General features: G+C 36.8%; 2 protein-coding genes across 6 annotated transcripts in view; one reads left to right on the top strand and one right to left on the bottom strand.

Moving 5' to 3' along the window:
• Positions 1 to 7714, top strand: part of LOC131434781 (kinesin-like protein unc-104) — a 115664-nt gene extending 107950 nt beyond the window's left edge. For all 5 annotated transcript variants that reach the window (XM_058601921.1, XM_058601922.1, XM_058601920.1 and 2 more), the window contains one exon: positions 11 to 7714. In XM_058601921.1, coding sequence (XP_058457904.1) covers positions 11 to 125 — 115 coding nt within the window. In that variant the 3' untranslated portion in view covers positions 126 to 7714. The remainder of the gene's footprint in view (positions 1 to 10) is intronic.
• A 132-nt stretch (positions 7715 to 7846) lies between these two features.
• The window catches only part of LOC131434782 (Krueppel-like factor 12), a 398669-nt gene continuing 384962 nt past the window's right edge, over positions 7847 to 21553 (bottom strand). The window contains exons 6-7 of the mRNA XM_058601926.1: positions 14619 to 15496; positions 7847 to 14549 (exon numbers count right to left, since the gene is read on the bottom strand). Of these exons, the coding sequence (XP_058457909.1) occupies positions 14377 to 14549; positions 14619 to 15496 (1051 nt within the window). The 3' untranslated portion in view covers positions 7847 to 14376. The remainder of the gene's footprint in view (positions 14550 to 14618; positions 15497 to 21553) is intronic.

Consider the following 21553-nt stretch of genomic DNA (forward strand, 5'->3'; position numbering starts at 1 on the left):
TACATTACAGATCTCGACTGGCGCGACGAAATATGAACGGTAGCAGTAGTGGGGGCGATTCCTCGGCATCGGTTCTAATGATGTCACAGAACCAGACGAACAGCTCGGGCAGCTCGGCCAAATGAGATACGATAACGATGGAGTCCGTGTTGGTGTACTAGATAAATAATCTCATTTCCATCTAGAGAAACTGCAAGTGCGATGACGTCAACGACAAACGACGATGGGCAATAGCCAAAGGAAGCAGCTCGAAGGTGCTTCTTTTCGATTTGGTTCAAGATCTCGTTTGGTTCTGCTCCAGACACGATTGGTTTCTTTTCCTGTTTGTTTTCCAGTTGCTATACGAACGAAAAGGCTGCTTCAGAGAAGCGCAAATTGTAGGTAAACTTTTTGAACACACGGATCCATCTGTAAGGACAAGCTGAAGAGTGAATCAAAGACGGTTAGACTTTAACATGTTACTAAGTAAATTGTGAAGGCTTAGCGTTATGTTTTAACAGTTTGCACCATCAAACATTGACTGCATCACTAAAGTATTTTCGACTTTAGGAAAAATATATAAATATATTTTTATACGCTTTTATTTAAACCAGTTGTGTAGATAATTGTTGAATTTTAGTTCGAAAAAAAAAACTGAGAATCCTTCAAACAGACAGATGAATAGCGATTCAGGGAAACAGAAAATGAATTTCCAACGAGTATTCCTTAGCTAGACAAAAAACAAACAGAATCATTGTTTCGAGATTCTCTAGCACTTGCTACCGAAAACGACATTCTCAAAGAGTTCACGCAGTCGTACACGCAAAATTTCAAAACGGGTAAAACTCCACAAGAGTTGCTTATCACTATTAACAGTTTTCAGGTGCTCAAAACCCCTCCGAATCGACGGTAAACAGAATTGAACGGATAGTGCAATCAAAGGATGCCCACTTTAGTTGATTATAAGTTTGCTTGTTTTGCCCTAGCTTTTGGAATCGTTTTGGTTCGAATGGGGAAAGAAAAATGGGATAGCAAACAATAAAATTGATATGATTAATAGAAGCTTAATATTTAGATCAAGGAACAAATCAACAAAAAAAAAGCAGAAACAAATTAAGCATATAAATGAAAAAAAAACTTTAAATAGTCGTATGTGTATACCTTTTCTCTACAGCAAGATCAAAACAAACTAAACAAGAAGCTAATTAACAATTTTAAGAACTACAATACTCAACATCAACCAAAACAGTGAAATAGTTGGAACACACAAAAACTCACTTAAAACACAAAACCATTGAACAACCTGCAAAACTTCAGTATTCAAATCTCTCGCTACAGGCACTTGTTGGACTAATGGTAGGAACGTTGTAGTTAGTGGTGCTACAGAAATAAAAAAAAAGTCAGTCAGAGAATAGTGTGCAATATTCTAGTGGTATTTGATTCACTGGATGGTGTCTATGCTGTTAGAGGAAAATTGTTTCCATTATCTAATATGTACACATAAACTCATTCGCATTAAGTTATACTTGAAATAGACAGGCCCGTTATAGATCAAACGAGAAGCCCTATGGAAATAGGACACACTAGATGCTGCTTCGGAAAGAGCTGGAATGTTGAATAAGGCTTTTATTTTGGAACATGTATATTAATCGATAGGAGACAGAGTATTTGCCAGTGGCACACAAAATGCTTATATGTTGGTCCGATAGTACCAATACTGTATAACTAACCGCTTCGCCCCTTGTTCAGAATGCTACTAGGGTGCAGCTTCAAGTAACTCACGCAAGCAGTCCACCTGCACCTCCCCTATCAGGTTTCGGCTCTTGGTTAAATGGTTATTGAGGAAGAAATGCTAACAAACTGCTAGTGCGCTTAGGATTTCTCCGATTCCCGTTCGCTGCTGAAAGCTCGGAGCGCGGATTACGGAAGAATCTCAAATGTATAGAATCTGTAAATATGAACGCTCATGATTTCCGATTGATAGTGCTTAAGTCCCGGTTGGTTTAGTTTTAGTTCTGCTATGATTTTTGTGAAAGGTATTGAAAATCCAAAAACAAATAATTTATTTGGTTTTCGCGTCGTAGCATCTGCCCACGTAAGTAGTTGTAAATAGCTGTATTGAGATAGGATGGATAGAGTTTATTTTTACTTCAACTGTTGGCTAGGTGACTAAGTATACCGTTCGAGGTTGGCTTGCTCTATTGCAGTTACTTTTAGATGCATAAATTACCAGAAGGAATAGTTACTTTGCGCAGGTGATAACTCATTACTGGTTACTGTAAGCTCATAGCTAATATTGAAACGTTGCTAGCAAAGGCCGGTTTGTTAGCAAAGCTAACGCAACGATAAAATATTTGGTGCACCGATATAATTTCTTGATTTGTGCGTTAAATACATGAAACTCAAATCACTTCAGCTGCTATCTGGAATGTATGTCTCGCCTAGCAGCAATTTTCTATGGGGAACAAAATGAATTGTAGAGATTTGCAAATCAATTCATCCCAAAGATAAACTCAAAATGGAGTAGTCTGCGATTTCTTATGTATCATTTGAACAGGACCCCTCGATGAGCTCGGTTCACTGTCAGTTTCAGTATTTTGAAGCAAAACAACAAGCGTCTGATCGCTAGGTGCGTCGTAGCTATGACAATGATTGTTTATGTTTGAAAAAATATCAAATTACAGTATGAACGATATTGAACAAATTTGCCTTATATCCAGTGATTCATGCAATAAAAAAGTAAAAATTACTTAGAACAATGGTAATGGCCTAGAATTTATTTAGTTTGTTATTGCCTCATAGCATGAAGCATTAAAGTCAGTGGTGGCAGGAAATCATTATGTGCTAAACATATGTTTGATTCCTTCCTAACTTGAATCGTTTCCATGACATTTTGTCGGAACTAGTCGACGCTATTAACGGAGGGTCAATAAAATTACATTATTACTGAACCAACTGGTTCACGATTACTGACCCAACATTTTTCATTGAATCGTATGGGACATAACCGAAAGCTAAATATTTCGTTAGGTGATCCTTAGTGATCCTATATAACTCAGCGGAGACATTGCTATTGACCAATCCACGCGTGAATGTGTTAGTGTGGTTAATACTAGTGTGAGTGTACCAAAGATGCCCAGTGAATTTTGTCGAGGGCCAATTATTGAAGGAATATTTGGAACGAAAAATTGTGCAATGCTTAGAAAACAGTTAAGATAACCATGAAACTGTTCACAAAAATCTTCAACACGAAATAGAACTGATTCTTGCTTGTTTCATAAGATCTAAACTAATGAAACTCTAAGCACTTTTCCGCAGTGTATAATTATAAAATTCATAAGCAGCCCTTACACGTGACAATATTATTGTCAATCCAAAGTATTGTCAATACCGTCAATCCAATTGACTTGGTTACTTGAGTCCGCATTTTTCGAGAAAATCAAGCGTTTGGAGCTTCAAATATTGCAAATGAACATTGAAATATTGAGAGATGAGTTCAGTGCACATATTTGGTAGTTTCCTCTCTGGAGGGAAAGTATTGTCGGATTGATGAGCAGTTTTGATTTCTTGACAATATTTTCGTCAATCCAATGATGTTTCCACTACACGATCAAAAGTATTGTCAATACTCCTTGTATTGACAATAATATTGTCTCGTGTAAGGGCAGCTATAAATGTTTTTACGTCAGTGTAAAATCGAACCACGCAATATCCGTATACGCTGCATCGGTGTGCGTAACAGAGACGTCAAATTGCTCAATACTTCCAATTGAACTGTCAAAAGCGGTTTCAATCTGCATGTTTACAATTGCCTTGTTTCTCGATGTTCATCTTCAGTGGGGAGTATTGCTGCGAAATAGTTAATATATGATATTTGAAAGCAACATGAAACTATACACTAAAGCTTTATGCTGTTTTCTCATTGAAATATAAAAAAAACAGATGGACTTAATTTTCTGGTATAAGTGTGATATTACACAAGCAAACAAATCCGAACATTAGAAATGTCACTCGCACACAAATACAAATGCAAGCGGTGCAACAATTCTGTTTATGTATATATCGTTGCCAGATCTACGATTTTTCTCTCCGCTGATCTCTAGTTTTAGGATCACTAGTAAGGCTTATGTCCTAACATTCTACTAGCGGCTATAATTACCGACGGAAACGAAAACTTTGTAGTAGCGAAAGAAGAGCTCCAAACACACAATATTGACGATGCCTCCACGACAAATACACTATGCTGCTAGATTCAATGGCAGAAAGACGGGCAAATTCTTAAGGGAAGTCTTGATGACTGTACGTTACAACAAATGAAATGTTATAAATTCGTGGTTCTAAATCTTTTAATATCGCGGACCCCTTTTTAACCATAATTTAGACTGACACATTTATTTTTTAAATTGACAATAGCTCCGAAGTGCAATAAAAAGTACAAGAATGAAGATTTACAACCGTTTATTTTCTAAAAACAATATTTGACAACTGTTGCTCATTACTGGATACGCAATTATTGGCCAGTATCAGTTCAAAAACGAGTTATTCTTGATGGAAAACTACTAGATGAAAATAAACCTTCATTCTTCTATTTCCGATGCCGTGTTCGATTTCTCCCTCCCTTGTTTGGTTCCAGTGTAACCGGACAGCAAAATGTGTCAAGTTCCTTCGCAAAACCCTGTATCAGCGGAAAATGACACACAATTCGGTTATTGGTTATGGGGCCGTACTGCTGTTACCTAGTAGCTTATCCTGGAACCGACACAGATGGACAAGGCCTGTGCAGATGGCAACCTTATTGATAACACAGCACAAAGAAAATAAAACGGGTATTAGGTGAAAGTTTCAAACATGAATCTGTGGTGACGGAATGTTAAAATATTATACTATATAGCATGCCATGAAAGACGTATCAAGAAGTACATTTATGTCGATTTCTTTTGAGAAAACTGAAACGGATTCATTGTAGTTTAATCAAACAAACACTTCTGACGAAACTGTGTTGATTTCGCACTTAGCATCGGGGGTGTGAACAATCCCGATATGAGAATCATGTTCAAAACTGACTCGTATTTCAGTTTAATGACATTGAAACCAGGTTCGAAGCTGGCTTCAAACAAACGGTTTGACAGCAGTTAGGTTGGAAACTGGGTTGGGCTTGGCATCAATGGAAAACGTAATGCAAACGTATGGATTTGACAGCAGTCACAGTCGGAACTGGATTAATTTCGACTTCATGTGAAAACGACATTAGTGCACAAAAATGCACGATACAATTCGATACAATTGGTCAGTTGCCGTATTCGTCAAAGAAACGCCACCACCGTCACATGTGCCGTGCGCCAATATATTATGTGGCTTTGTTGTTTCTGTGTATGTAAATTTGATAGGGTTATTGTACCAATAGTAATCTTATTACTAGAATCACCAAGTTATTTTGCGGATTGCTCGAATTCCATCAGACGAATTGTGATAAATCGTATCGTATTGACGAATTCCGGTGATTTTTTTCTGATTTCCGTATAAATAAGTCACTTTCTACTCTGATTATTGTGCAGCGTGTATGGATATTTTCGTTAATATTTAGGTCCTAAAAGAAATTCTTTTACAAAGAATTCAGAGGAAATCGCTCGCACGGTTTAGTAATAAATAGCAGAGAAACGTCACTTGCCTGTGTGGCCATTTGAAACATTCACCAAGAAATGTACAATACTATTGTTATGACAACGCGAAAATACGAATCATATTATTTCATCGTACCCTTTAAACCAATGCATCGATATAATCTAGCAGATTTCACTCTCACTGATGGATTTAGTATATGAGATGAATGGTGAAGCTGAGATGGCTGGGGGCACTGTTACTCTACAACTAATGTTGAAGGAAAGATATCATATTAACAAGATATCCAGCTTTCACATTTCCCTAACAAATCCCTGGCAACATCCTTTTTTCCAATCATGGCGTCCTCAGGCGAGTCCGCATCGAATCTCGTACATAATAGGGGAGAGAAATGTCAAATTCGTGCGCGTCAAAATAACAGCACTGCGCACAAGCTGAGCTAAGCTTGTGACTGACTTTATAGCAGCCCAAAAGCGGGAAACAAACCGTGAAATCTGCTCATTTTTTACTCTGACAGCTTCTCGTGCCCGCTCTGACTGCGGCCTAAGGCGGGTTCGTTTCCGAATGTTGAGCGTTACTGTTACCGGAACGTGTTGGTTACAGTGGCCTGACGGAGTATGCGAATCGCGCATAATTGTAATTAATTAATTTAAGCTCAAAGTGACTGCAACCTGCTGAAACCGTACAACAGTCGCGATTTTGCGTTCATGCAAAAAAAAGCTTTTGCGGATGAGCTTTTGGTTGTTCAACGTTAGACTTATGAGCTATAGCAGAAATCTACCTTACCGACGGTTGAAGTAAAAATATCTTCTCTACGAAAGGAGTTATCTGTTTCTGTTCAAGTAAGCGTATCAATATTATAATTTTGAATTTTACTAAAGAGAAGGCAAAGATACCAAAGATTAGTTAAATGGCAAAAGAACAGCAAATAGCAGGCACCCGTTAGCGATAAGAAAGTAGGCAATTGTACCCCGAAATGAGTCTTATAAATGTAATTATAACAGAACAAAAATTTCCCGAAGAATGTTTTTGTTTAAGAATTGCACAATTCCTAGGCGGTAATCTTGCATAAAGTGACGCTTTAATGTCACTTTTTCGATGCTAAGATTGAGGAAAACGCTTTCCATGGTAGTGATGAAAGATCGGTCTCCTTTGTCGCGGCTGAAGTGATGACACCGGCGAGAGTGAGGATCCAATTTGCATCCTACCGGAAGTGTCTGATGGCGTTTTTCATTGAGAAACACTGGTGGCGTGGATTGCTCTGGTTTTGCACTTTCGAGCAGAAATGGCAATGAAACACAGTCAAAATATTGCATTTCTGCTCGAAAGTGCAAAATCAGAGCAATCCACGCCACCAGTGTTTCTCAATGAAAAACGGCATGAGATTAGTAATAGTTGACTCTAGACTGGAGTCGAGAAACAGTCACGTACATTCCATTTTCATTTCCATACAACCTCTCTAGTTACACATGAAATCATTCTCTAGATGTATAGCAATAGTGAATGCTTCACATAATCTGCTAATCAAACTGTTCCTTCGGTTGCGAACGATCGTTTCGCAGAATAAAATAAAAATAAAACAACCACATTCCGCTCATTTGTTTCATTCAGTTGTTATTCGACTTCAAACGAAACAGAATCGCTAAGCAAATAACTGTCACAAACCCCAAACAATGGTGTAAAAGTATTTATAAGTGGACAAATTGCATATTTAACTTTTCTCAGAAAAACAAAAAAAAAACGATACAGTTGAAAGTATTTAAAAGGACAGACAACAGAACAAATTCTATATTTGCAAATAATTGAAGCATATAATCCTAACAATTTTGAGCAAGCTACTGAACAACTTTTAGAATGCAGGGCGGTTTTGACATTTGCAAGGAAATTGGCAAAAAGAAATAACAGCATTATATATATATAAAGCAAACCAAAAAACAAAGAATTATTATACCATTATTTATTGAACATAAAAAGGTACACCATAAATTAAAACTAAAGAAGGATAATATATATACAAGATGGAAACTGAAACCAAGCAAACCATGCTAATGAAACTACACATTCTATTAAGAAAAATGCTTTGGACAGAAGTAAATAAAATAAAATGAAAAACACACCGGTCGTTGTTTGTTTCAATACTTTAATTTTTTATTTTTTCTTCCGTAAAATAGTATCAAAAGTTCGGCTTACAAAGCAATTACTATATACTATAAAATTCTTCTAAAAACGTTCAACAAAACTGGCTGCTGTGGGGCATTTCTGCCAAGAGAAAAAAAACAATCGTTTGAAAATACTGGCGTTCTTTCCATCCCTCACTCGGTTTCTTCCTTTTTGATATTATACTAAACTAGGCTCGAACAGACATCAAATCATGCCTATAGATGTGAAATCCTACCCCTATTCACTAAAAAAAAAACAATTATCTAGTTACTGGCTCCTTTGTTTATTTTTGTGTTTTTTTATTCATACACAAACTGTCACATTTAGAACTTCTTATCGAACGAAATAACAATATCAACCGGTTCCTTGCCTAGTGTCAAGTGGAATCTCTGTTTGCACGTGCATCCCAATATCAGGGCGCCAAAATAGGAATATCATGTTTAAAGTATTAAGTTGTTACTCGATGTCTAGCGTTTCGTTTGTCTACGGAAAGTTTTGCATCGAGAATTTCGCATTATTTGTGTTCTTATATTTTTACATTCCATATCAAATCACCTTTAACTTTTATTTCTGTTTTCTCCATTGGTACTTTCCGAACATAAACGCAGTGAAACTTGGCTATCTAATTGAATTATAAACTATTTAGTAAAAGGAGGGAACATTGATCCATCTTTTTCATCTCTATCTCATAACGGCTGTTTTCTCTCACATACCTAGTTGCTAGTTTGGGATTTGTTTGCTTTGTAATTGCACTTGTTACTGGGTTTATTGTCCTCATTTTGCTATTCTCACACTAGTTCGTTTCTTAAACTCTTATGTACAATAACAACTTCTAATGCTAGTCTACGTGTACAGTAAAACGGTTAAAATCTATTAATAAATTAGCTACGGCAAAGTGTCAACTGGCTTTCGCACTGGGTTCGCAGAATTATTCCGATCTACGTCGAATCAACTATAGGAAGGCATAGCCTATGTTAGCACTTGCTACTGTCAGAAAGAAATCATTCTAGAAATCTGAACAATTCTATCAGCGTAATTCCACCGAACTACGTTCTGATTCTATGTACTGTTCTTAATAACGATGCAAATCACTTTCACTTGAGAGAGTTCAACGGTTGCAGATTAAGGCTGTAGAAATCATTAGAGAATACTCATCAGTCGATTTACTCTCGGTTATCAGTGTTCTAGATTAATACAATTTTACGATTTAAAATTATGGATGTTGAAATAAAACTGTGTAAATCAGAAGCTGTATCTAAATTCAATGTCTTATTAAAATAGAATCTGTAGACTTTATTCATTCCAAAGAAGCGACTCTGATGTTCCAATCAAACATATTTTGACAGCTTATCTTCTCGATAGATGGCACTGTTGTTTTCGTCTGATGTTAAACCTAACCCAGCTTCCACCTTAACTGCTGCCAAACCGTTTGTTTGAAGCCAGTTTCGAACCTAGTTTCAACGTTACTAAACATAAATTCCAGTAAATAATTTTCGTTTATAGTCCAATTGACTTACTTTTCACTGGACTACCAGCGAAAACCTTGCTGTGTTGCAACATCGAGTGGCCAAAGTATGCAAAAAAAATTGTAAATACACGAATTTCGCCGCACTAAAACGAGATGACGGGCTCACCTGAAACGTTGCTAACAATAAACTGTCAAAGTTAGGATTCGATCAGTGGCGCGACATGTGTCGACAAGTTAAGCCCGTATTTGAGTGAGTTGCGCTGCAGTAGGCGCCGCGCGTGCGGGTCGTAATTGAAAAAATCACTGCTCCGAAAGTATTGATCTTTCCACTCTGAAACTTTACCAAGATTGAGTTAAACCTTTAAGGCTTCTTTTTTAACAAAAAAAAAAGAAAACAAAAATTAGGCCCAAGTTTATTTGTTTTATTTGTTTATTAATTTTTAACTTTATTCTTTATATTAACTTTAAAGGTTGCTTTATGGAATCGCTTAATAGAAAGCTAAGGAAAAGACGAACGTTTCATATCTTAGACAAATTTTTGTATCTTTATTAGAGTTTACAGTATATGCTGTTGAAAAAAGGTTCTTTTTTGAAAACCGCGAAATTTCAAAAAATCATATCTCGAAAATTCTACGTTCCATATTGAAATAGAAAAATACGTGTCGAATATTTTCAAATTCTTTACCGAAAAAAAAATAGATGAAAAAAAATTTTTGGGTTGCTGATTTTGCGTGGAATGCGCCCCATACATACTATTTAAAAAACTCAAATATGATTTTATGGGTATTTGTGGGGGGTGGATGTAGTAAGTGCCTCTAATTTTCAGAAAGGAGAGTGTGTAGTAAATGTATTTAACATGGTAGGAGGCAATGATGAAATTTTTATTATTTGAAGAGAATCGATAATTTTTGATGACCATCCATACTTTTTGGAAAACTCAAATGTGATCTTACGGGTATTTGAGGGGGTTGATATAATGAGTTCCTCTAAAAAAGAAGGTTTAAGTGATAGAATTTTACAAACAACGATACTAAGCACAGATATATTTTTTGCACTTCAGATGATCCTAAGAGCATTTTTTAGGTGGGGTGGAGTATGGTTATTTTTATGATCGACCATAACTCCGAAACAATTCAATAGATTACCACATCTCACACCTAACTAGGATCAAGCTAATATTGCTGCTGATATGTTGCTATAAGGATCAGAGCTTAAAATTGTCACGCATTCTCAATGAAAGAATCCAATCCATCAGTCTCATTTTCAATATTTTACTGTCTCATTCGTAAATGACCGACACCAGAACAAACGAAGAGAGACGAAGCATTTTCATTTCTCATTGAATAAATGACAGAAAATAATTGCAAACGTCAGTCTTTCCTCTATGACAAGACGAAACCAATCTAACGTCTGCAGGGAGCACCAGCAAAATTTCAATTCTCATTCTCTCATCGATGTATTGAAAATCTGTGACGCTTGGCTATAAGGAGTGACTAAAATATGACAAATCATATACCGTTTTCGTTTTTGAACCTAGACGCGGGCAACTCTGACTCCGAGTAAAACGAACACGTGGTACGCGCCCTGAACAACAACTCATGAAAAAATGAAAAAATAAACAAACTTGCATGGATGCGTGGTGCAACCCGAAAAAATTTTCAGAGCGAAACTACGCGGTTGGAGTCCGATCTAGAGCGACCTCAGGTTGCTAAAACAAACATATCAAACGTTGTTTGGGCGACTCTGGGTCAGCTTTCGGGCTGCTCTGATCAATAAACGAAAACGGTAATAGTAATTACATCCCAGAACCTCTTTGGAATCAAAAACTACTACCTCTTTGGAAACCAAAACTACTACAAATTCGAGCACCAACAAGTAAAAGTTATTGTGAAACCTTTTTCTGTCATTTTCGATTCTCACAGCTTCGGTTGAATATCGACAATCACTTCCGGTGAAACCCTCAACGAGTGAACACGTCGTATCGTGTTAGTGCGGTGAAAATTCGAGTATTTCGCGAGAAAGAAAGGATTTTCATCCGTACTTCGGTGACTCCACGTTGTCACATAGCGAGGGTTTCACTTGTAGTCCAGTGAAAAGAAAGTCCATTGGACTATAAACGAAAGCTAACTGGCAATATAGCTAAATCGCTGTGCCATCAATCGGCGTCATCTCAAGTGAGGTGACGCCACCAGAAGTGAAGAAGAAGAAGAAGAATATCGACAATGCACACTATGGGATTTTCACTGAAAACTGCAAATGACTGAAAGGACAAATGAAAGAAAAAACACAATTTTGAAACTACTCTCCCGCTTATGTCATTGACTGGACATGGATTTCGTTTGCAAGCGAAGCTGAGAGTGACATTAATTTCTCGTCATTTTCGTCTATTTTGAGTCAATGAAAATGACTTGTATTAGCTCTGATAAGGATATTTATGGGAGGGGGTGTAGTAAGCGTTTGCTAACAGGGGGAATTTGAGGCAGAATTTTTCGAATTTTACAGAAATAGACATTTTTCGACAGGCACAGATATTTATAACAACACAAAGGTGATCAAAGGATGGAGTTTGTAGAAAGTACCTCTGAAAAGGGATGTTTATTGTAAAAAAAATTTCCTGGGAGTGGTGGAGAAGGCAGATGTAGACTGCAAGGGGAGGGTTTTGAAAACCTATTTACATCTGCCATTTTTAGTAAAACAAGAGAAGGACACGAATGACAAGGTCGTGCTAGATAGTTATTTTGAACACAACGCAAAATTTTGGCATAAAAGATGGGAATCGATACTTTATGACGAGCTCAGATACTTTCTACACTACTCAAAGGTGGTTATAAGAATAATCATGGAGGAGAGCTGTAGTAAGTTGACTAAGAAGGGGGAGTTCAGTATACAATTTATTCGACGAAAAATGATGTTTTTTGACAAATACAGATACTATTTTATATCAAAGGAGACCAGTTTTGTTGATTGCCGAAAATTTGACAGAAGCTGCTATATTGCTATCTACATTGTATACAACATTTTCAATCCGGTAAAAAATGCTACTAGAACTCGAGTCTTTCAATGCATGAACCGTGAGAGAATTTTGCTACATTTCTTCGCTCCACTTCATACTCTGAGTTTTTCCCGCCCTTTGAAAAATTTACAGTCTGATAATGATCGTTGCTGTGACAATTATCGTCGCAAGTTGACAATTATCGCCGAAAATCGAATCGATGATTCTACTTGATGATTCTCATACTAGGTTGCAATATTTCAAAACCCTTCACAGACAATTTCATAGACACAACTTATACAAAGGTTATATACACATAGTTAGAATAAGCGGCAATAGTAAAATGATTCTATCGCAATTATCCACTTCCCATACAGAATCGGATCGCGAAACGAGAATAAGCGACCGTTTGTTGCTTCAGAGAGGATCCCCACAGCAGCGTGCTTACCTTTGATTTTCAGAAATGCCATCGAGAGAAATTCGCTCTCGCACTGGTGTCGATTCTATGTTAAATGAGTCATGCCTGGTTTTTGTTGTTGCAATGATATCCGTCTCTCTTCGATGGCACTGATTCAATCGTGTTAAGAGTTGCCAGTGAGCGTTCTTTGATACGATAAAAGCCATCCTTGAGTGTGCTTATAAAAGTCTTCTCAAAAGTTGGAAACAATCGATGAAGATTTGTAGCTGCTATGAGTTCGCCCGATTTGAAAAATCGTGTTTCTAGAAAAACGCATTTAAAGTTGTCTAGGATGCATTAAACGTGGCGTGAGACACCTTCGCAAATTGTCGTAAACAACCAGTTCGAGATTCGTTTTGACCACAAGACTTTTTTTTTATTATTATAGAGGGTTTTAGGGAAATTTTATGCTCACAAAAAAAAATTCGATTCTTCGAAAATTCCATGGTGGCCTTACCCTTCAATTTAAAGTACACAGCCAGTTAAATCAAACACAAAATATGTTTGTGCAAACTTCAACGCCTAAACATTCGATTGAAGCAACCTAAAATATGGTTGTTTCTCTGTGGCTGAATTATTTCAAAGTACATTTTTAATAAGAATAAGTAACTAGACAAATACGCTCGCTTTTTTTGTGTGTTTAAGGGCTGAGACCAGCGTGTTTTAGGGCGTTTTAAAGGGCTATTTTCACGCTTCAAATCTGATTTTCTCAGAAACGGTAACGAATATAAAAAAAACCCAACTGACAATCTCTTAGAAAATTAGTTTAGATTATTCTGTGAAAATTTCAGAATGATTGTTTGACTTTAGCGGTCGGGAAAGTCTTTTTTTCTGAAGGAAGAATTGCATAGCTGAAAACGGCAACTTTCAACTTGTTCATTGAATATCTCGCCTTCAAAAACATGGATCAAAAATCTATCCTGACAATGTCTAGATAATTTAATTTAGATGCGATTAGAGCATAAAAACATATATGTTGTCGCGATGAAAATGAAGTTTAAGTTATTTTTGTGGAGGTAAGTCGATTTCTATGTTGGCCCCTTTTTGTTCCCTGGTAACGTAACGAAACATGAGAGAGAAATAAAATCGGCTCAAAAAGGCTGCCAAACAAGCGGCAGCTTTTTTGGATTGTATGTGATGTAGTCAAACTTGTAACCGAAAATATCAAAACTTTCTTGGCCACCCGGCCACATCGAGAGAGCATGGAGAGAAATGTTATACGCACAGCGAGCCACGTGGTTTTACGGGACCTACTGGCCACAGCCCTCAGGGGGTAATTTACAATCACATGAAAACGGCCAGTTTTCTTCGTTGTAGTTGAATGGGAACCCAAAAAAAAAACAAATATCAGTTTGTTTGGAACAGTTTTCTGAACAAGCTAATGTTTTTTTTCTTGAATATTCATCAAGCGATCACGGAGGAAACTGGTTTTGCGTTTTACAACAATGGTAAGTAGAACCTTAATTGCATCATCTAGAACAGATAACCGATATGAACAGTTGTTGACGTGAAGACTACTCTTTTAAAACCTACAGATACCTCTCGTACAACTGAATAACAATTTCAGCATTTACATAGCATACCTACAAGAAAGACAAATTACAAAGAAATGAGATTCGAGGATTTGTTTTACTTAAAATATCAGCACTTGCGCGCTGGTGGAGTACATATTGCGGCTTGGAGTATCAAATGATTGCCGTTTCAGTGCCGCTTCATGTGCAGTGACAGGTGATCGGAGCGGCTGAAGGAACGTGTACAGAGTTTGCAACGGAACGGTTTGAGACCGGTGTGCTTTCGATAGTGTCGCGTCAATTCGTCGGACCGGGCAAAACGCCACACACAGCCTTCCCAGGTACAGATGTATGGCTTTTCACCTATTTGGAATAGAAAACAAAAATCTTTAATCTGTCGACACTTTTTCCGAAACGAGGCTTCCAGCTTACCTGTATGCGTTCGTTTGTGCGCCTTCAGGTGGGAACTTTTGGTGTACACCTTATCGCATCCACTAGCGTCACAACGATGTATTTTACGATTTTTGGAGACTAAACTTTTACCACTCTCGCCTCCTCCTCCTCCTCCTCCTCCTGGACCACCGATATCCGGCGGAAGCCGCGGTGAAAGTGAATAGTCAATTCGGTCACCTTTGTGTCGATCGGGACTACTGCTGCTGGTATGTCGAGCTTCCAGCAGAGCTCGACTTGCGGCCACAGCTGCTGCGGCCGCTGCCGTACTGGCCACTATCCCGGATGCCGAGGAGGAAGGTTGCAGTAACCGACGAAATGCTGCGGCCGCCGAGGCCGACTCACTTAGAGGGTGATTCTTGGGCAGGCTAGACGCGATTGCTATCGAGGCGGCTAGCGGAATCGGTGCCATCAGGTTGGAACTTAGTACTGGTACTGGTTGCAGGGCTGATGGCTGACCCGATCCCACCGGTTGGTGCTGCTGTTGGAGATCCAGAAAAGGGTGGGGTGGTGTATGGCGTCCAATGTCCTGTGCGGACAACGCGTGCGGATGGTGGGGGTGCGTGTGATGGCTGAATGCGCCGGCGACAAACGGCGGAAACAGTTGCGTAGGACTCTGTTGAACACAATAGTTGTACATAGGATACGTTTCACGTAAGGTACTTGTTTTCGTATCATCGCTAAGGTAATTGTTATTATTGTTAATGCTAGTGTTATTGTTATTGTTGTTGGTGAAGGCATCCTTTTCGTTGTTATTGTTGTTGTTGTTGATGATGGTGTTTCCGCAAAGTGACGAGAACAGGTGACTGGCTGTGAATGGCGAGTTGGATTTACTGGCATCGTTGTTGATGGACAAGAATCTGAAAAAAAAATAAAGGAATATATAGCTTTGACTTTGAAGTAGTTGAAATAATCACGAGCAATTTGCACAGAGCTACACTTTATTTGATTATAATTATAAGCATTGCATAACAATTAACGCAAATTGATTGCAATAGCGCAGGGCTAGGATAATTAAGATTAAAAAATCATCAAATCGAAATCACTGCCGATGAAATTCGCTTGTGATCTTTCTCAGTAAATATCACTACTGATCTGATCTTTTTAAGATCTGTTGATCATTGTTCTTTAAATCATATACAGAGGGGTCTCGTATAACATGGTACACCGGGGGCGTGAAAATCAAATCCGCGATAAACGGGACCCAGAGCATATGGAATTTTGACTGATTGGGGCTGTGAACGAATATCTCGCTTCGGTTGACAGGTAGAACTATACAATCTTCGGCAAACTTGTTGTAGATACTTAGACCAACAATTTAGTGTAGTTTGACCGACAATTTGTTGAGAACTGCTCCGCCAGGGGCGCTTTGAAAAGAGCATGAAATGATTCATATGTTCACAATAGAAAAACAGTTTGAACATGAAAAATCGCGAATATTTTACTTTCGGTGGTGTCGGTGTTTTCGGAAAGAATGTTCCGGAGGTCAAAACAGATCAAGTGGTGTAAACAGTAATTGAAATTTCTCGCATGGCTGACTCTAGTGTGCAATTCAGCGTTCGAAATTCCTGCAACTCAAAATCATGTTGACTTTTTTTTTTTTTTTATAAAATGGAATATGAGTTAAAATTAAATTATTAAGATTTAAATTGGGTGTTCAGCCACAAGTGGTGACTTTTCAGCCCTGTTATATATATGATTTGGTTATTACCATGAAGACATCATTTGCTTCCGCAATTCTGAGATTTTTGTGTAGGGAAAATTCTAAACCTACTTGTATTGTGTAATGGGGAAAAGGAACTTATATACTAACTTACTAACTAATACAGAGAGCGAATCGATTCAATTGAAGATTGCATCGATTTTTGTCGGAATTTGCTTATAATATTATGTGACATTACATCTAATGGTTCTATATTTGTGAGTCTGTGTAACTCATTTGTACTAAACCAGGGAGGACGCTTCAAAATCATTTTCAGAATTTTATTCTGAATCCTTTGAAGCGTTTTCTTCCTGGTGGAACAACAACTTGACCTAATTGGTACTGCATAAAGCATGGATGGTCTGAAAATTTGTTTATAAACTACCAATTTGTTTTTTAGACAGAGCTTAGAATTTCTGTTAATATATAAGAGGATATAAACATTTAATATATTTATTACACTTTGCCTGGATTCCTTCAATGTGATCCTTGAAAGTGAGTTTTTTGTCATACGTTAAACCTAAGTATTTAGCTTGATCAGACCATGTCAATTCCAAGCCATTCAATTTGAGAATGTGATTATTGTTTGGTTTAAGAAAAGAAGCTCTTGGCTTGTGAGGAAAGATAATTAATTGCGTTTTTGCTGCATTTGGTTTAATTTTCCATTTTGACAGATAATCACTGAAAATATTTAAACTTCTTTGTAGGCGACTGCAGATCACTCTTAGATTTCTACCTGTGGCTAACAGACTTGTGTCGTCACAGAATAGCGATTTCTGACAACCAACGGGTAGATTTGGAAGATCAGAAGTGAAAATATTATACAAGATTGGAGCTACACTCGAACCCTGCGGAACACCGGCTCGTACGGGTAGCAATTCAGATTTACAATTCTGATAGCTAACCTGAAGAGTACGATCAGTTAAATAATTTTGAATCATTTTGATCAAATAAATAGGAAACTGGAAATCAGACATTTTTGCTATTAAAACTTTGTGCCAAACACTGTCGAATGCTTTTTCTATGTCTAGAAGAGCAACTCCAGTGGATAACCCAGAAGATTTATTTGCTTTTATCATGTTCGTTACTCTGACAAGTTGATGAGTAGTTGAATGTTCATGACGAAATCCAAACTGCTCTGGTAAAAAAATTGAATTCTCATTTATATGAGACATCATTCTCAACAAGATAATTTTTTCAAAAAGTTTACTGATAGAAGAAAGTAAGCTAATTGGGCGATAACTTGATGTTTCTGCTGGGTTTTTATCAGGTTTTAGGATAGGAATTACTTTAGCGTTTTTCCATCTTTTTGGGAAGTAAGCTAATGAAAAACACTTGTTGAAAATTTTAACCAGGAGTCTCAAGGCAACATCGGGAAGATTTTTAATAAGAATATTAAAAATTCCATCATTACCAGGAGCCTTCATGTTTTTGAGTTTCCTAATAATTGATTTAATTTCATCAAAATTCGTCTCAATAATGTCATCGTGTGATAACACTTGGGTTGAAATATGCTCATATTTCAGTGAGACTTCATTTTCAATAGGACTCACAACGTTTAAATTAAAATTGTGGACACTCTCGAACTGCTGAGCAAGTTTTTGAGCTTTTTCACCATTTGTAAGAAGTATTTGATTTCCTTCCTTGAGAGCAGGAATTGGTTTCTGAGGTTTCTTAAGAACCTTAGAAAGTTTCCAGAAAGGTTTAGAATATGGTTTAATTTGTTCAACTTCTTTAGCGAAATTTTCATTTCGCAAAAGAGTAAATCTATGTTTAATTTCTTTTTGTAAATCCTTAACTATGTTTTTCATAGCAGGATCACGAGAACGTTGATATTGTCGTCGACGAACATTCTTCAACCGAATGAGCAGTTGAAGATTGTCATCGATGATAGGAGAATTTAATTTAGTTTGAGCTTTGGGAACTGATAGATTTCTAGCTTCGATAATATAATGATTCAAATTATCAATTGCTGTGTCGATATCCGCAGAATTTTCTAAAATAGTTTCATGATCCACATGATTTTCAATGTGGGATCTGTAATCCAACCAATTAGCTCTATGATAGTTGAAAATAGAACTAATTGGATTAATTATAGCTTCGTTGGAAAGTCTGAATGTTACAGGAAGATGATCTGAGTCAAAATCAGCATGAGTAATCGGTTCACTACAAATGTGACTTTGATCTGTTAGAACCAGATCAATTGTAGACGGGTTTTTCACGGAAGAGAAACAAGTAGGATTACTGGGATGAAGAACTGAAAAGTAACCAGCTGAGAGTTGATTATGAAGTATTTTACCATTACTGTTATTTTGCCTACAATTCCACTGGACATGCTTAGCATTTAAGTCCCCTATTACGAAAAATTTCGATCGATATCTTGTAAGTTTTTGCAAATCGCCTTTAAAGAAATTTAATTGTTCGCCGGTGCATTGGAATGGCAAATATGCTCCAGCGATGAAATAAATTCCATGAATGGTTTCAACTTCGATTCCCAAGCTTTCAATAACTTTAGTATTGAAAGAAGGTAAAATTCGATGATTAATTTGCCGTTGGACAAAAATGGCAACTCCTCCACCAATTCCAGTAAACCTGTCAAATCGATGAACCACATAATGTGGATTACTTTTCAATTTTACATTTGGTTTAAGAAAAGTTTCTGTCACAATGGCAATATGAATTTTGTGAACTTTGAGAAAATTAAAAAATTCATCTTCGCTCGATTTCAAAGATCGAGCATTCCAATTTAAAATATTCAAATAATTATTTAACATCACTGTTAAATTTTAAATTCATTATTATATTATTTGCAAATTTCCATCCGATTTGAAATGCTTCAAAAAGTGATGAAGTCGAATTCATTTGGATGATCATTTGAAAAAGTTGATCTTGTAGGTAGATCATTTTATTTTCAGTTATATCGCCTAAATCGACTTCATTTAAAGAAGCGAATGGCATTGAAGGAATATTTGTAGGTAGACTGCCATTAGAAGAAGATGATTTGGCCGGTCTACCTATTAATAAATTGTTTTCGTTAGAAGAAGAACTGCAAGGCGGTCCTGTGTTTTGATTATTTACATTAGAAGAAATAGGAGATAGATTTCTACCTAATATACCAGCATAACTGACATTAGAAGAAGATGATGACGAGGTCGATCTACCTGTCAATAAACTGTTTTCGTTAGAAGACGAATTGGCAGGTGCCTTAGAAGAATTTTCAGGTATGTTCTGTAAATTTAAGGTCGTTGATTTGACTTGTTGTCTAAGCGAACGAGCGTTTAAAATTTTTTCCCTGACAGGACATTTCAAATAATTGGATTTATGATTTCCATTGCAATTTGAACATGAAAATTTATCAGTGGTTTCATTCATTGGACAAACGTCTTTCGAATGCGATTTACCACAATTCAAACACCGTATATCCATATGACAATTTTTGGTTCCATGACCGAAGCCTTGGCAACGACGACATTGCGTTAAGTTTGCAATACGATTATGCCGTTTATAATGTTCCCAATGAATTTTAATGTGGGAAATGAAACGTACTTTTTCTAAAGTTTTCAAATTGTTTACATCACTTCGATTGAAGTGTATTAGGTAAAGTTCATGGGAAATTCCAGAGCGTGGTTTAGAAGTACCATTCGCTCTTTTTTTCATAAGTATTACTTGGGAAGGGGCAAAACCAAGCAATTCTTTTAGTTCATTTTTAATTTCATCAATACTTTGATCATTTGATAATCCTTTCAAGACAGCCTTGAAGGGTCTGTCTGATTTTATATCATATGAATAAAATTTATGAAGTTTTTCGGACAAATATCGAATAAGGCGTTCGTAATCTTCCAATCCATCCACCAAGACTCGACATTCTCCTCTTCGTCCGATTTGAAATGAGACTTTTACTTCCGGGAGAAAAGTAGAAAGCTCAGTACGGAATGCTTTGAAGTCGGAAATCATCACCGTCACTGGTGGCATAGATTGATGTTTCTTCCCAGAACGACAAGCGTCCATTTTGGGAATTTTTGAAGAATTTTCTTCTATGTCGCTACAATCGGATTCAGGAAGAATCTCGTAAATATTGTTAGACGGCATAGGATCAACGGAAGGGAAATTTATTTTTACATTCAGATTCTATAAGATCGTGAATGTTATTAGAAAAATGTTGAATAACGGATTGTGATTTATTCCGTATTGAATTATTTTTAGCCTTAGGCTTGTTGCCTTTCCGGTTGGACGCAGGCATTTTTGAAATTAATGAAATTTTAAATTAAATTAACTAGGCTAAATTAGTCTTCGATTAGACTCCTAGCTAGCCTTAAAAAAGACTGATTAATTTCTTAGTCACTCTAATATCACTCTTTGTATCACTTAGTCACTCTAATATCACTCTTTGTATCACTTAGTCACTTAGTTAGTGATTCAGGTAGCCTTGAAAAAGACTGAAGCCTTGAATCAATGAAACTCTAGGTAGCCAGAAAAAATTCCAGGAGCCAAGAGCTATACGCGTGCGGTGCGAACGACTGTTCAACACCGACTGAAATCATGTTGACTTATTAAGATGGTTTCTTCGAGAAAGTGTTTTAAGGTTCCAATACATATTGAACGATTGATGAAACAGTTCTTATTGTATGTACAATGTGATCTTCTGTAACTGAATACCATACTTGTTTATGAGAGTGTTCTTATCGATCAGTATTTGAATAAGTTGTTGAAAGGAAGACAGATTTTAAACTGTTTTTCTGGAAGGCGTTAGTAAGTTACTAAAGTATTAAAATGAATAAGCTATCGACATCTGAAATCTGAGTAACTTGATAGAGTGAAAACTCGAATTTCATACTTAATGTTTAGATTTTTTATACAATAACATATAATAATAAGTACATAAAATGTGACATATATAGCTCATATAGTTTTATTTTATTTTTAATTTGTATTAAACCTTTTTTATTGAACAGGAAAATGCGAAAATTTCATAGTCACACACTTCATCAGGCAGTTTTTGTAACAAGTGTGGATAACCAATTCGAGATTGTAACAAAAGCTGCTACGTAAACGACCAAACACATATTTCGGTGAACTGATAAAAAGTAAAAATCGATAAATTTATGACACTCCTAATAGCTGACAAGTTTGTAGGGATCATTGCAAGGGAAACTACGAAAAGCAAACCGAAGAAGTTTATTCTGAATGGCTTCGACGCGGTGGATGTCGAGTTAAA

Source organism: Malaya genurostris, chromosome 3, assembly GCF_030247185.1.
Source record: "Malaya genurostris strain Urasoe2022 chromosome 3, Malgen_1.1, whole genome shotgun sequence".
NCBI classification, from domain to species: domain Eukaryota; kingdom Metazoa; phylum Arthropoda; class Insecta; order Diptera; family Culicidae; genus Malaya; species Malaya genurostris.